The following is a 13977-nucleotide window of genomic DNA, read 5'->3' as shown; positions in this document are numbered from 1 at the left end:
AAGCAGAGAAAGAGGGTCTTTTTTACTGCAATTTTTCCTTAGGTGTATGGTTGTTCATCTGTCTATAGATAGCAGGACAGAGAAACAGTCTTGCAAGCAGGTCTTTACAGCCACCAGTGCCCACATCCACAATATCTGTCTAGTGAAACACAACCATCCACCCATCCACCCTCTGCCATCACACTGTAACAATAACATAAGAGTTCCTAAAGTAAGCCAAGCCCTTTCACAGCTCATGCCTCTGTAGATGCTATTCCCCCACAGCCCGTTCATTCCTTCAGCTAGGAACTGAGCACATTCCAAGTAGAAAACACTGTTGACAGAGGTTGTGGATACACCAGTAACTAAAATAGGCATGGCCCCTGCAATAACAGCAACTAAAGTCAATTGGGAAATGAAAAGAATAAAGTGTATAAATGAAAATTGTACTATAAAGGAAGAGTATTAAACTAGCAGGAAGGATGTAACCTAATCTTGGGGGTAGGGAAAGCACCTCTGATGAACTGACATTTGAGTTGAGATCTGAAGAATGATTAGGAGTTAATTAAGAAGGAAAGATGGGGGTTTATTCAGATAGAGAAAACAGCATGTACAAAGGCCTAGAGTTTGAATAGCACCTGGTGTATCTGAAGCCCTGACAGAAAGCCAGTACAGCTGTAGCTCAGACTGCAAAAAGGGAAATACTACAGGATTAGTGAGGCAGGCACAGGCCAGATCACGTAGGCCTTACTAGCCACGTCAAGGATTTTGATCTTTCTCCTTAAGCCAATGAGAGCCATTTTTGGTAAAAGAATATCACGATCAGATATACCTGCATTATGAAAAGACCACATTAACTGCTGTATGAAGAATGACCTGGCAAACAGAAAGAGCAGAGGTTGAGAGATGAGCTCAGAGACTGAAATGACTGCAACAGTGCCAGCCAAAATACCAGGAGCTGGTCCCAGCTTAGACCAGGGGGTGGTACTGGAGACAAAGAGGCAAGGACAGATTTGGGGTAAAACTGACAAGACTTGGTAAAGATGATGAGTAAAGACACGGGAAGTAATATGAATGGCCACACTATGAAATATGTTAAGTGCAGGTAACAGTAACTGAGCTAGGACATTTTTTTCTGGCAGGGTCAGTGTCTAGGGCAGGCAAAGGCAGAGAAAGAGCACTAGCTGAAATACACCAGTCCATGTGCTTATTAATTATGCAACTGTAGAATTATGTAACCTTAAAGAGGTTAACCTCTTTAAGCCTCTATTTCATCATCTAGAAAACATGGGAAACAATAGTTCCTAACCTCATATAAAAACGTTGGACAGATTAAGTAAAGTGAGATAATACATGTAAAGTTTTTAATTACAGTAAGTCCCAATAAATAGTAATAAACACAACCCCTGCTAACATTTAAGAGGTCATTTACACTAAAGAGTGATGCCCTGAACACACATTTCCTTCAGGCCCTCTCAAAACACCATTAGACACTAAAGGTATTTTTAAAAGACATAAACCCATCTGGGGGGGGGGGGAACCCTAAAGAGGCAACAGCAACAAACTCTCAGAAGGTGGAAAGCAGATGACAACTGCTATGATCTAGCATATCCTAAAAAGCTGAATCCTCCCCCACTGGTGAGAAAAGCCAAGAAATGATCTGATTTATTTAGCAAAATTCCACTGTAAGGCTCCAGAATTCGTGACATCAAGTAACCACAGAAATGGAGTTGAAGGTGAGCTAACACAGAAGGATTCAAGTCTGCTTAAAAAGCAGTGAGCCACCAACCCAATATCCTCAAACCCCACCTCCACCCAGCCAAACAGCTGCCCCTTCCCTCCCCCCTCCGTGGCAGAAAACTAGAGTTTTTTCCCTCTGAAGGAGGTAAAACAAAAAGTATCTGGATTAGGGGACACAGGTAGAGATGAGGGTGGGGATCCATACTGACAGTGGGACATTAAGTGAATGGTTACACTTTGAATACTACCCAGTCCCTTTCCTCCTCCTGGCTCACAGAATGCTGGCAGCCAGGCTTTCAAACTCTACACAAAAGACTAGATCTTTTTTCAAGGAATTTACCAGCCCAAAAGGGGACCAAAAATCACTGACATCAAGGGGTGTGAAGGCCATGGCCCTGGCCAGATTATATTATGGCAACACACATAATAATCCACCTATAGCTTCTGAGTATCTCATTCTGAATACGAGCCAACAGCCAAAATCTTCCATATCTGATATCATGGTTATGTTTTAAGACAAAGGTGAAGGGATTTTGGTAGATGTAATGAATGTCCCTTAATCAGTTGACTTTAAATTAATGAAAAAGGAGATTATGCCAGGTGAGCTGGGTCTAATCAGGTGACCTGTTTTTTAAAAAGTCTAGAGGTCAGAGATAGAAGTCAGGAAAATACTTCCCTGCTGGCACTGAAGATGCAAAAAGCCATGTTATGAACTGCCTGTAGAGAGATGCAGCCTCTAGGAGCTGCAAGCTTTAGTTCTTGGGACTGCAAGAAAATAAATTTTGCCAACAACAGGAGAACTTGCAAGAAGGACCCCAGCCCTCAGATGGAACCACAGCCCTGGCTGACACCTTGACTGCAGCTGTGTTAGACCCTGAGCAGAGGACCCAACTAAGTTGTACTTAGACTCCTGACCCACAGAAACTTTGTAATAAATATATGTTGTTTTAAACTGCTAAATTTGTGGAATTTGTTACCCAGAGAAAATACAGACATATATGCTAAAAAGGCAAATTTTACTCTATAATATCTCAATAAACCAGACTGAAAAAAAACATGGTAGCAGAAATGAAAACCTCTATAGTAAGTTTATAAGATAAAGGTAAAAAAGTCACCCAAAAAATGGTATAACAAAGACAGAAATGGAAAAATAGAGAAAAGATAAGAAAATGAAATGACCGGCCTGTGAGTGTCAATATCAAAATTAATTGCTGTCTTTTTTTCTTTTTTTTTTTTTGACAGCTGGCTGGTATGGGGATCTGAACCCTTGACCTTGGTGTTGTCAGCACCATGCTCTACCAACTAATCTAATTAGCCAGCCAAAAATAAGTTTCTGAAAAAGAGAAAGGGAAATCATGAAATAATTCAAGAAAAATTCCAGGACACCAAAACGTAAGTTTCCAGTTTTAAAGGTCATATCAAGTGCCCCTCAGAATTGTTTTGGGAGGCTGGGTAGTAAAAGAGCTAATTTCTCACCTTCAAAGTGGGAAGTCAATAGATAATGCCTATACGTGTCCGAAATCCAGAAATAGATATAGTACTTAAAGATATAGAGGCAAATATCAAAATAATGAGTCAAAAAGTGGTTCCTCTTTGAGGGGAAAAAGGAGGAGCAGGGAGAAGGCAAAAGGCCTTATTTTTCTCAATAACCTTTGCAGAAATTTTTGACTCTTTAAACTCCATGTATGAAAAACAAGGGGAAAAAAAAAGATGAAGGCTACACTGGTCCTCACATAACCTTTTTCAACCACGAAACCATCTGATTAAGTACTTTCTACTTTCAGAAGGGGAGAAAGGGAAAGAGGTCTTTTGCCTCTAGAAGAATTCCTATCAGTTTCTTTTGCTTTACTAACTTGGAATCATTAAAAGTTTTTTCCAAAATAAAAGCAAAATACTGATCAACCAATTCTCTTTTTTCTGCTTGTTTGGTGAGCCCAAGGAATAGGGATTGCTTTAAAGTAACTGTCAGGTACCTAAGTACCTGCCTTTAAGAGGCAAAGGTGGATATCATATTGTCACCACCCCCAAAATGGTAAGGCCTTTGTCAAAACCACCTAAGTACCTCTGCTTTCATTCTTTCTGGGGAAACTGACTTTTCCCTGCCATCAAGTGTCTTGCATTAGCTAAAATGGCCCTCTAACCAACCAGCTCTCAGAAACTTTATTCTACTTTTGAGTTAAAGAACCATGTCTCTCTTCACAAAATACAACATATAACAAAACAAGAATCATGTTTTCAAAGAATTTTACATAAAAATATAAAATAATTTCATTAAATACACTGTCAGAACCAACTTTCAATGACTTCTTCATTACACTAGAATACCCAGTAACAGGAAAACCGGTGTTTTCCAGTTGGGGATAAGGACAATGCAATATAGTCTCTGGAAAACTAAAATCCTTTATTCTGAGACTGTTCTTCTTACTCTTTTGTTGTTAAGATGCAATTTCTGGTATGCCACATAGAAAAATTGTTTTACAAGTGTCCACTAAAGGTAAACCAGATGTATGCCCAGCCATTCCACTTGTAGGTGTATACCCAACTAGAATAAGTACCCATATCCACCAAAAGACACATACAAGAAAGCTCATAGCCTCTTGATTTGTAACAGCCATAAACTGGAGATTACCCAAACATCTATCAATCAATGAATAAATAAGATTGAGGTATATTAATATATTGGAAGAAGCAACAACAGTGAAAAAAGAATGAACAATGAAAAAAGAATGCAACAACATGGGTGAATCACATAGGTATAATGTTGACCAAAAGAGGCCTGACTCAAGAGGAAGCATGGGGAAGCCTTCTAGAGTAATGGAAATATTCTACGTCTTGATATGGATGGCGGTTACATTGGTAGAAGTGTGTGAAAAAAGATCAACTTATATATAAAGACATACATTTCTCCATATGTAAGTTATAATACCTGAACTAAAAAGTTATAATACCTGAACTATAATTTTTTAAAAACTGTAGTTGGGAAAAATTTTTAAACATTATAACTTATGAAATGTTGGCAATAGCAGATGACAGCAATTATTATTTTAATATCTGTACATGCAAAATAAGAAGTTGCAACTGTATATTGGTGCCTCCAAATAATTTTTTCCCAACTTTTTATTTGGAAAAAGTATAAACCTACAGAAAAATTGAAAAACCAGTACAATTAACAACCATATGACTTTCATCTAGATTTGCCAATTATTATCATTTTGCTATAGTCACTTCCTCTCTCCTCAGTTTTGGCTGAACTATTTTAAAATAAGCTGCAGACATCATGACATGTCACCCTAAGGAACATTCTCTTACATAACCAAAGTACCATTACTACACCCAAGAAATTTAACATTGATATATTATTTCATATGTGGTGCATATTCAAATTTCCCCAATTGTTCCAGAAATGTTCTTTGTAGACTCCTCCCCATCGCCAATCCAGAAAGCCACCACAAATTCATGCATTGTATTTGGTTGTCCTATTTCTTGAGTCTTCTTCAACCTAATATACCATGTCCTATAACCTCTTTTAAATTTTTTTACTTTTGGTCTTTGATGACATTAACAATTTTTTTTTAAGCCAGTCAAATTTAGTTTTTAAATTTTCCAAGTATATGAAACCCAAAAGTCTGCAAATGATTTATATTTGCTTAGTGTCTTCTAAAATCTTTACAACAGCATCAGTACTCGAATACCTTTACCTTTATCCAGTGAAGCAATTTATCAAATACAGAGACAGGATATGGCTTATGATCATTTTGTTTTTACTCACCGCTGAGTCTGAGCAGGCCATGGGGTCTGGTTTGGCGTGGGCACTGAATTTGTGGGGCTCACTAGCATGGCACTATAGATATTAGAAGCAACCACAAGTATGCAGAGAAGTATGGGCCCAATGATTGCTCCCTCCAAGCCTAAGTAGTATGCCCCGCCAGCTACCGCCAAGCCTGTCAGGTAAGGATGGCCACCTCTGGAATAAAGAGCACACCAGTTAGTTCAGGACCTTTTTTATTTTTTTAGCTCATGACTTTTAACAAACATAAATCTTGGAGTAAATCTGAAATACATTTCTAAGACAATGTTCATTCTTTAATACACCATGTTTTTCAGCTTCCTTTAGATTAGCTCAGTGCAGACAACTGTACATTCATTGTAGTAATAATGAGATGCAAGAATTTTCTTGCCTATGCACCAGTGTGTGACATTTGCCTCTTTTATAGGTCTAGCAAATGAAAGAATAAAGTCAGCATTATTAACAGATATTTTGCACCCATTATAGGTGGTTGCCTACGGTGGGTTAATGTTGGCTTAGGACTGGTTATATAAGTCACCTGTTGGGTGTACCTCCATCAAGGATAATTAAGTGGGCACAATTTAGCCTGTAATTCAGTTAATTATGCTTTTTATAAGACAACAGCAATAGCCTCCCTGTCATTCATAGGTTAGACTTCTGGCAATCTCCTAAAACATAGCTTGTGTTTTTCTTTTTTTGTAAATGCTTATAGCAATTTTAATTTTACAAAGAAATTGAGCAGAAAATACAGACAGTTCCCATACCCTCTCCCCCCTCAACACACAGTTTTTCCTATTATTGTAAAATACAGTTTCTAACATAGGTGATGATTAAAGGCCTCATGAGAAAAACGTTTGTCACAAAGCCCAAGAGTTTTATGCCAGGAGAGAGTCATAATTGCCCTCTAGCTTATCATAGTATCATTTAAATAACTGGAATGAAATAAGATAGATGACAGCAGCACAGCACATTGATAATGATAAGAGAGACTAGAAATAAATCATGTTCTGTTTGATTCTAGTTTTTAAATACAGATGAGTAAAACAATTTAGTGAGAGGAAAATAACTAAATAACCTGGAAGAATGTTCTATAATATGTTACAGTTTAATAAGTAACATTTGGGGTGAGCCAGTCTTTAGGAAACCAATATTATATTCATAATTTATCTGTCTTCCTCATTCCAAAAAAGGATTTAGGGCAGTATTCCATGTATACTAAATAAGCTTTTTCCCTAAACAAAACATTTGAGGAAAATTTCTGTCAAAAATGCTTAAAACTTAAAAAAAAAATGTTTTAAATAAAAGGAGGTTTTAAATAAAAGCTTAATTTATTAAAAAAACCAAACAATTTATGCCAAATATTCCATTTTCTAATGATGCTGGGTAAATAAGACATTTTATTAAGATAAAAAACATATAAATCTTAAATTCTACATATAAACTGTAATATAAAATTTATAGTCAAGTTTAAAGAAATAAAAGCACTTAATGTTATAACATCAAGATCAAAGGTTAGGATCCCTGTACTGGCCAGCTGCCAAATTTAAAAAAATAATAAAATAAATAAATAAAAGCACTTAAGTATAAATCATACACCTACTCGTACTGTTTAAATTTCAACGGTTAAACACTAGTCAATGACACTCTGATGTTCTCCTTCTAATTTTCTTTCTCAAGTTTTAGGCCAAGTTCCCCTAAGGCTGGCTTATGGAGTTACTTGTTTCTTTATACTCTGAAACTTTAGAGTTTTACAGTAGTTCTACATCAGCTATTTTCTACTTTAACTCACTAGCGAGAAAACAAGGTGGCACCTAATTTGCTTCTACATAATTTAAATTAACTGAAGGGTACTCTTTCTATAAACTTAGACCTTGTCTATTGTACCTTTAATTTACTTAAAGAAAAATTAAGGTATTAACTATTGACAGTTTCAGGAGGCCATATTCTGAATCTAAGTAGCAGATTGAAATTAACACTTGGTCACAACCTAGGTTCTAATAAGCCTTGTGAATCTGGATATATGACTAAATGAAAATTAGCTTGATTTGCTTAATGCAAGTTCTAAAAGAGATATCAAAACCTGCAAAAACAGATATTTATGGCTGAATTTTTGATTCTGATTTAAATTTAACCCATATTCATCATAGAACCATATGAGGGTAATTCAAAAAGTTCATGATATCTTTTAATTCTATTTCTCCACAAACTTTCTGAAGCACCCACATACTATTCTACCTTAAGAAAGAGAGCTCTACTTGCCAGACATTAACTTGCTGTGGTTTGGTTTTACAGGGAAATCCTCAGACACACAATTTAATGTTTTTCCCCAAAAGCAAAGAAATGCTGAAAATAACCACTCACTCTTTACTGTACTTAAACTATTTTACGTATATTTGGTAATACTTCTTTCCGAGGTTAAATGCCATCAGGAGAAAATTATTCACAATTTTGTTTTAACTCAGGGTCTCATATATATTAAATAATACTTACATAATAACAAAATATCATAGTTTGGTTTTGGGGTTTTTTGGCAGCTGGCCTGTACAGTGATCTGAACCATTGGCCTTGGTGTTATAACACTGGGCTCTAACCAAGTGAGCAAACCACCCAGCCCCATACTTTGTAAACAATGTTATTTTAAATTAAAATTTCATTATATCAGTGGGAACACAAAAAGCTACTTCACTGAAAAATCCTACCACCGGTTCTTTCCTCCATCCCTGAGACAAAAAATAAAACAAAACAAAACTCTCCTTCAAAAAAGCAATAGAAATCCCTCGATGATTCACCAGTAACTTCAGAAGTTCTATGGAATACTTACCCTGATATATCAGAATAGATTGCAGTATCTACGAAGTATGTTGGCAAGAGATGAAAAACCAACAGTAAAATGGCCTTACACCCCAAACCCTGTGTCAGCCACAGGTCTAGAACAGCAGGGACTGCTGCCCAGTACGTCCCCAGAAATGGCACTGCTCCAAGGATTGCTGCTAAAGCTGATAAAAGATCAAAAGAAGAAAAGCAACTTAATATCATGAGCAAAACGATAACAAAACAGCAGAAGCTAAGCACTAGCTGCTACTTAAAAATTTATACCAAAACAACTTAAACAAATATTTACAAACTCAAATCTTAAGGGAATGACATGCCCTGTTTAACTGAATTTTTTAGTTAAATGAAGATACAATATCTTAAGACTTGATATTGAAAATCTTTCTAAACTGTGTGTCTACTTTATAAATCTGTTGTTAAGTAATAAAACTTTAAGTGTTCTGCAGTTATTATTCTGAGTCAATGGTTAAAATACACAGTCCTGTAAAAATAACTGTAGAGAATTTGTCAAAATTTGTACTCAATCCAAAGCCAAATCAGAAATTAGTTTCTAAACTTCAGATATGAATGTGTGTATATATATTTTTATTTTATTTTATTTTTACTTTGCTTCTAATAAAAATGAAATATAATTTAAAACTAACAAAAACCCTGCAAGCTGAAGGACAGTACTTCAAGCTCACCCCCCCTTCCAGAGCACTCTCTCTCCATCTGGCTCCATTCCAGACTACAAGTCAAGCAGATGTGTATTCTAGATCTGGTCCTACATTGACCAGGTGTGTGACCTTGGAAAACTTTGGTTTTTCATCAATATGACAAGAACAGCATCTATCCTGCCTGCCTCACAGGGTTATTATGAAATAATAACCTCCGTGTGCTCTCAGGCTGTTTGCATGTCAGAGGGTGGGTTAGTGGACACCAAAGTAAGAAAGATCATGAATGAACTTGGGAATATAAAGAAAGGGGCATAGACTAAAGAGGAAAAAAGGGTGGTAGAGGTAATATGGAAGGCAGAGATATTTTGGAAAACGAGCACCCACAGAAATAAAAGAAAAAGTGGAAGTAGAGGAGTAGAGATAATGTAAAAGAAAAAGAACAAGATGGTCACTAAGCCATCTGGTGTTCATGGAATGAGGGTATTATTAGAACAGATCTTAAAAGGTATGGAGAGTTTACGTGCTCTCAGAAGCATTCACTTTGGCCTGAGACAGTATCCCTCATGGGCTAAAGCTACTTGACAACAACACACTATTCCCTACCAATCAGTTTAATTCAAACATTTATTGAGCACCAATTATGTGCTAGGTGTTATGCTAAGACATTCACTCATGTAACAAATACTTAATGCAGTGCTTAAATATGTGCTGGGTAAGGTTCCAGCTACTGGGGATACAGTAATAAACAAACACATTACAAATCATATTTTTGCTCTAATCTGGACTAGATTAGATTTCGAGCCACAAAATTTAATATTTTAAATTTAAGACATTTCCTAATATATGTAAAATGGTTTAACTTTCCTTAATTAAAGGGCAGTGAAAGTTATGATGTGGCTGTTACCTGATGGTATGAAGACAATATTGATGCCAAATATCGTATGGGTCAACCAGGTGTACAATCCGTAGAAACCGGCCATTTTGAGGGAAGCATCGAACACCCCTCTAGAATGCCCAAAAATGAAAGAAAAAGTAAACACATAGAGTATCATGTTGTGATTCCGAAAAAAAAATTGATACCTCTAGGATTCTGGCCACTTCATTCCAAATCTGGTAACAGCTTCAATTTTTCCACTGACCTGAGAGTGCTCTTTCATTTTATTTCAAAGAAACAAAGACCTTGTTTTAAAATCTTGAAATATGTTTACTAAACTGTTCTTTAAATTTCTCTGTGATGAAAAAAAGAACTGAAATAAAACACTTTAAAATACCCTGTTCACTGAAATAATTCATCAGCTTCTCACTTCTGAAGCAGATACTTCATCGCCAAAATAAATGGAAGGAAAATTAAGTGTGAATAACATGTTTCCGAGGATTTAGTTAAACTCTAAGAAACCTGGGCTGTGGTTTCCCTTCAGAAGGAGCAAGTGAGGGACAGTGTAACTTATACTTCATCAATCTTCTCCTGTTAACAAAATTTCCCTACAATTCTCTAACTATGCAACCAAGCCTACAAAGTAACTTCCTACAAATGCTACCAAAAAAACACAGGTCACTGGAGGAAAATTTATGGGGGGGGAAAAAAATCTCATTAATTCTAAAGTAAAATCAGAAAAATAAAAGAGGGATAAAAACAGACACATATATTCATTGCCTAATACAGAAATTTGGTACATGAAAATCTGTATTAATGTGAGCTTCATTTTTGCTTTTGAGTTGGAAAACAAGGTAGCATGGTGTAAGGAGGAGAAATAGACTGTACAGAGAGCACAAAGACCGCAAACCTTAAGTAATACCAAGGAATTATAAAATTCTAAAACCAGGATTCTGTGGGGGGCAAGGGAAGCCCTTTTCCATATTCACAGAGAAGGAAAAGCTGTAATTTAAAAAGCAGAGACTGTGGCAGCAAAGGTGACACACTATACACAAAAGGAAACACCAAACTTTTCTAAAGCATTCCACAGGGGTACTGTAAGGGCAAAGTCTAACTCTAGAATCTAGTGATTCAGTCACTTAATAGGGTTTTGAGACATAGATTTGGTGACAGAGTGGCTCCCCAACTGTGAAAACTGCTTTGCCATCCTGACCAACAGCTTTCACTCAAGAATGTCTTAAAGGCGCCATGTGGCCCCCACCACCAAGGACCCAGATTAAAGTGGTACCAAAAAGATCAAAAGGAACAGAGATATCCCACAGGAAATATAAAGGATCTGAACAGAGGAGACAGAGGAAAATGCGAAAATGACAGAGTGGCACATTCTAAATCTGAGCAGGAAAGAACGCCAGTGGCTCAAAGATGTGGAGAAGGCTGGAATGAAAGAGGAACGGAACAAAAGGGGGTAAGTTTAGCTTGGGCAATAGGAGGTCAAAAGAACGACAAAAATAGCATGCACGTGGCTAAAATAAAAGACAAGTCTTAATAGAGAACTGGGAACAAGAGATCTGAGATGCACCAGCATAGATTAACCATAGGAAAGGATAAGATAGCTCAGACAGGTAAGTGCACAAAAGATGGAGCAATAGGCTGTGTTCTCATGAGGGACATAGGACAAAGCTTCACCAGCCAAAGAGATAATGAAATCATTTGTGTAGTGGGAGGAAAATCACTAGTGTAGTACTCTCAGAGACAAAGGGAAAAGAGAGTTTTTGAGAAGGTGGGAATAATAATGTCAACTACCACAGAGTAAAAGAAAGGAAGTCAGTGTGGAATTTGTCTACACCTAGGGAGGTCGAGGAGAAAAGATACAGATGCAGTACTTTCACTTGCCTTGTTATTTAAAATTGATTATGCCAAAAATAAGTTGACACTGAAGGTACAACAGAGTATATCACAAGTAAATCAACCCACTGGGTGGCAAGTGAGCAAAGCTCAATCCAGAAAGGACCACTTGTAGGAAGCAACACACAGTCTCCTTTCTTCTACCTCCAGAAATATTGGTTATCGGTAATATTCTCATTAAGGCAACTTGTAAATAATTTTGTGGACCCTAAACGTGCTATTTATTTTTTGCAGGTACTAAATATATTCATGAACACAATAAGGGATGAAAAGACAATATATTTCCCTCTACCTCAATACTCATGATTGGAACCACAAGCTTTATAAAATAGCAGAAAAAGATCCTCTAACAATTTACTAGGAGAATTTTTTTTAACTCCCTCAAATTCCTAGCAATTTTTTCTTCTCTTTTCATGTGTCAGCTTTATCGAACTATAATTTACAAATAATAAAACTCACCAATTTTAAGAGTACAATTCAGTAAATTTTGACAAATGCATAAATTACATAACCACTACCACAATCAAGATATAGAACATCTCAATCACCCCAAAAAGTACCCTCATGCCCTTATATAGTCAATCCCCCCCAAACCTTGGACTCTTACAACCACTAGATACGCTTCCTGTCACTATCATTTTGCCTTCTCTATAATTTCATATAAACAGAATCATACATTATATAGCTTTTGAAACATTGTGGTAAAATACACACATCATAATATTTGCCATCTTAATCATTTTCGGTGTACAGTTCATTAGTGTTAAGGACATTTACACTGTCATTACATAGCTTTTGGTGTTTGGTTTCTTTCACCAAATACCAAAATATAATGCTTTTGAGCTTCATCCACACTGATAAGGGTTTTAAAGTAGTGTGTTCCTAGTAACTGACTCAGTGCACTAGGTGCTCAATAAAGAGAAGCTATTATTGGTGCTACTGTTGTCATCAGAGTTATTGAGATCATTGTGCTAGACTAATGCCCAGAGGATTTTGATGATAATGAAGACTCTGGAAGTTTGTACCTCAAGAATCTAGTGTATCTGTATCGAGAAGGTAAGATCAAGAGAAACTAACATTTCTAAGAACCCATGTGGTAGGCTGAATCATGGTCCCACACTAATGTCTACATCCTAATCCCCAGAACCTAAAAATGTTAAAGGCAGAAGGAACCTTGCCGATGTGATTAAATTAAGAATCTTGAGATGGGAAGATTATCCTGGATTATCTAGGTAAACCCAGTACAATCACTAAAGTCCTAAAGAATGAAATAAACCCTTCTCTTACACCATAACAAAAATCAACTCAAAATGGATTAAAGACAAACATGAGATCTGAAACTGTAAAACTACTTGGAAATAAAGGAGAAAAGTTCCATGACACTGGTCTGGGAAATAATTTTTTGGATATGTCCCCAAAAACCCCTAACAAGGCCACATCCACCCTTAAAGACCTTCCCTTATTACACAGTCTTAGATGTTTTCCTGCCCCAAACCATATGTAGACCATTACAGGGCACGAGTCTGCTCTATTGGAAGGCAGGCCATCATATATCCAATCCAGCTATGCCCCACCTAAGCATACATCTCTGTGAAATATAAGTTCCAAGAATCATGCACAATCAGCTTTTTCTTCAAGATTTTCCCTAATAAACCCTATTGTGTATTTATACTGTATGGCACTAAAGATGTATGTGTCCATGTCTCATTTACACAACTATATATGCATATAAAACTCCTCTGCACCAGGGGCTTGAACTGATTTCAAACGGTTGCTTAGGATTTTAATTCTTCCTAACTAGTTCTTCATCTTCATCCTTTATATACTCTAAGCTGAGACTGTTATACTCCCTCACAAGTTTCCTGATACTTCACTTCAGCTATCAGCCCTCTTTCATTTTTGACCAAGATTGTTCTTGTTACTTTTCTAAACTGAGTAAGAGAAAACTAACAAGGTCACTTGGGATTTGATCGGATGACTGTTAGTGGAATGAGATTTGAAGCAAGGAGTGGGATGGGCAGAGGGAAACCCCATCAAGAAGCTCTGTGCACACAGGGCCGTAGGCTGCAGCCAACTAGGATGCACATGTCTAAGGAAGAAGAAAAGAAAGAAAAAAGGAGGGGTGAAGAGCCCAAAATCAAATGCTGCCTCCACCACAACATTTTCTCACAGGTTCCACCCTCTTTTCTTTCTAAAGGTCAAAT

The 13977-nt window shown here is 36.7% G+C and overlaps 1 protein-coding gene across 4 annotated transcripts in view; it reads right to left on the bottom strand.

Annotated features, from left to right (window-relative positions):
- The window catches only part of TMEM245 (transmembrane protein 245), an 87914-nt gene that overhangs the window by 7835 nt on the left and 66102 nt on the right, over nucleotides 1–13977 (bottom strand). For all 4 annotated transcript variants that reach the window (XM_063081833.1, XM_063081834.1, XM_063081836.1 and 1 more), the window contains 3 exons: nucleotides 9899–9999; nucleotides 8328–8502; nucleotides 5489–5683 (listed from right to left, as the gene is read on the bottom strand). In XM_063081833.1, the coding sequence (XP_062937903.1) occupies nucleotides 5489–5683; nucleotides 8328–8502; nucleotides 9899–9999 (471 nt within the window). The remainder of the gene's footprint in view (nucleotides 1–5488; nucleotides 5684–8327; nucleotides 8503–9898; nucleotides 10000–13977) is intronic.

The sequence above is a fragment of the Cynocephalus volans genome, chromosome 17, assembly GCF_027409185.1.
Source record: "Cynocephalus volans isolate mCynVol1 chromosome 17, mCynVol1.pri, whole genome shotgun sequence".
Classification (NCBI taxonomy): Eukaryota; Metazoa; Chordata; class Mammalia; order Dermoptera; family Cynocephalidae; genus Cynocephalus; species Cynocephalus volans.
Note: the sequence above shows the minus strand (reverse complement) of the source record. Positions and strands in the feature narration are given on the sequence as shown.